This window comes from Artibeus jamaicensis, unplaced genomic scaffold (assembly GCF_021234435.1).
Source record: "Artibeus jamaicensis isolate MK-2021 breed Jamaican fruit bat unplaced genomic scaffold, CSHL_Jam_final scaffold_1283, whole genome shotgun sequence".
In the NCBI taxonomy this organism is placed as follows: domain Eukaryota; kingdom Metazoa; phylum Chordata; class Mammalia; order Chiroptera; family Phyllostomidae; genus Artibeus; species Artibeus jamaicensis.
The window spans coordinates 5,669,639-5,671,569 of NW_026522028.1; the positions used below are offsets into that span (position 1 = coordinate 5,669,639).

General features: G+C 59.0%; 1 protein-coding gene across 1 annotated transcript; it reads left to right on the top strand.

The window, feature by feature from the left end:
- Positions 1–386: 386 nt before the first annotated feature.
- On the top strand, positions 387–1,502 carry LOC119035634 (proton-coupled zinc antiporter SLC30A2-like). Its single transcript, XM_037127023.2, is given in 2 exon segments — positions 387–662; positions 798–1,502. Coding segments are annotated over 2 exon segments (981 nt in total).
- Positions 1,503–1,931: the final 429 nt, after the last annotated feature.

The window sequence follows — 1,931 nt, forward strand, 5'->3', positions numbered from 1 at the left end:
GCCAGGTGGACTCCCAGGGCCCCTGGGACACAGGGGATGGGTGTTCTGGGGCAGCTCCTGGGCATCTTTTGCAGCCGGCCACCCCTTCCCCTTCCCCCACGGGCTTTTGCACACGATGCGTGGCAGGAGCCAGATAAAGAGTTCCTCGCGCACCAAGCGGAGGCCGGCAAGGCCGTGGGACTGTCCCACCACGGCCCCAGCACACCAGATAAGGGCCGTGGCAGGAGGGAGCTGGGGTGCAAGGGTACACAAGAGGGGATGGGAGAGGCACACAGGGCTTTCCTCGAAAGTGTGTCCCGAGAGCACCTGGCACGCAGCTTCCAGGGCTCACTAGGCAGAGCATCTGCGCACGGCTTCCTGACACAGAACGGGGCACGCTGGGCCATATGAAGGCCACAGATAAGCAGCATCTGTTGGACACCACACCGAGAGCCGGTCTTACACTGGGTCTCTTGTGGCAGGATGGTGCTGGCTGGATTTCTGTGTCCCCACCTGACTCGGAGTTGCCATCCATTGAACTGTCCATGGACAGCAACCATTACTGTCACTCGCAGAAGGGTCCTGGCAGTCACTGTGACCCCAAGAAGGAGTGGGTGTGTCGCCAGCTCTGTGTGGCCTCTGCCATCTGCCCAATGTTCATGATTGGGGAAACTATTTGGATGGTACCTAGCACATAGTTTGGCGACCATGACTGATGCAGCCCATCCACTCACTGGCTTTGCCAGCATACTCATCAGCCTCTTCTCTGTCTAGATGTCCTCCTGCCAGCCACCAAGGCCATGAAGTTCGGCTGGCAGCGAGCTGAGATCCTGGGAGCCCTGCTCTCTGTGCTGTCCATTTGGCTCATGACTGGGGTACTGGGGTACCTGGCAGTGGAGCAGCTGATCTCTGGGAACTATGAGATGGAGGGCAGGACCATGCTGATAACAGCAGGCTGCGCTGTGGCCGTGAACATCGTAATGGGGTTGACTCTTCACCAGTCTGGCCACCGGCGTAGACATGGCGCCAGCCAGCAGCAGGGGAACCCCAGTGTCTGAGCTGCCTTTATCCACATGATAGGAGGCTCGCTGCAGAGCTTGGGCATCCTGGTGGCAGCCTAAATTTTATACTTCAAGCCACAGTACAAGTGTGTAGACCTCATCTGCACCTTCCTCTTTTCCATCCTGGGCCTGGGGACAACTGTGACCATCCTGAGAGACATGATCCTGGTGCTAATGGAGGGGACAGCCAAGGGCGTGGACTTCACGGCTGTTCGGGATCTGCTACTGTCAGTGGAAGGGGTGGAAGCCTCGGGCAGCCTGGATATCTGGGTGCTAACTGTAGCTCAGCCTATGCTGTCTGTCCACATCACCATCTCTCAGAATGCAGATGCCCAGGCTGTGCTGAAGGCAGCCAGTGCCCGCCTACAGGGGCAGTTCCACTTTCACAACATAACCATGCAGATAGAGGACAACTCTGAGGAAAAGAAGGACTGTCAGGCATGCCAGGGCCCCTCAGACTGACTGCCCGGCCAGGTGCCAACTGGAGCACAGACAGGACCCGCAAACGGCAGGGCTGAGGGTCCCTCAAGCCCAGCCAGGACTCCATTTACCTTGGCTGTTAAAACCAGATCCCTCTCCTGATCTCAGCTCCATGTTCAGTGTGGAGGAGCCTTGCCCGCTGCACGAACGAGGCTCTTCCCCTGCGTCTCCCATCTGACTACAGCCAGCCCCACGATGGGAACTCAGCCAGGGTAAAGCTAGCACAACCCGACTCCTCCGGCTCCTGGGTCAGTTCCTCTCGGGGCTAGGTTTGCACCTAACCCCCAGCCAGTGCTGTCTTACCACCAGCCTCAAGGAAAGGCGGCGAGGCACACTGAGGGGTGCTGGAGGGGAGCCTGGCCTCGGCGTCCCCTGCCCACAGGCCGCATTTCCCTTTTCTAGTCTGTCTGG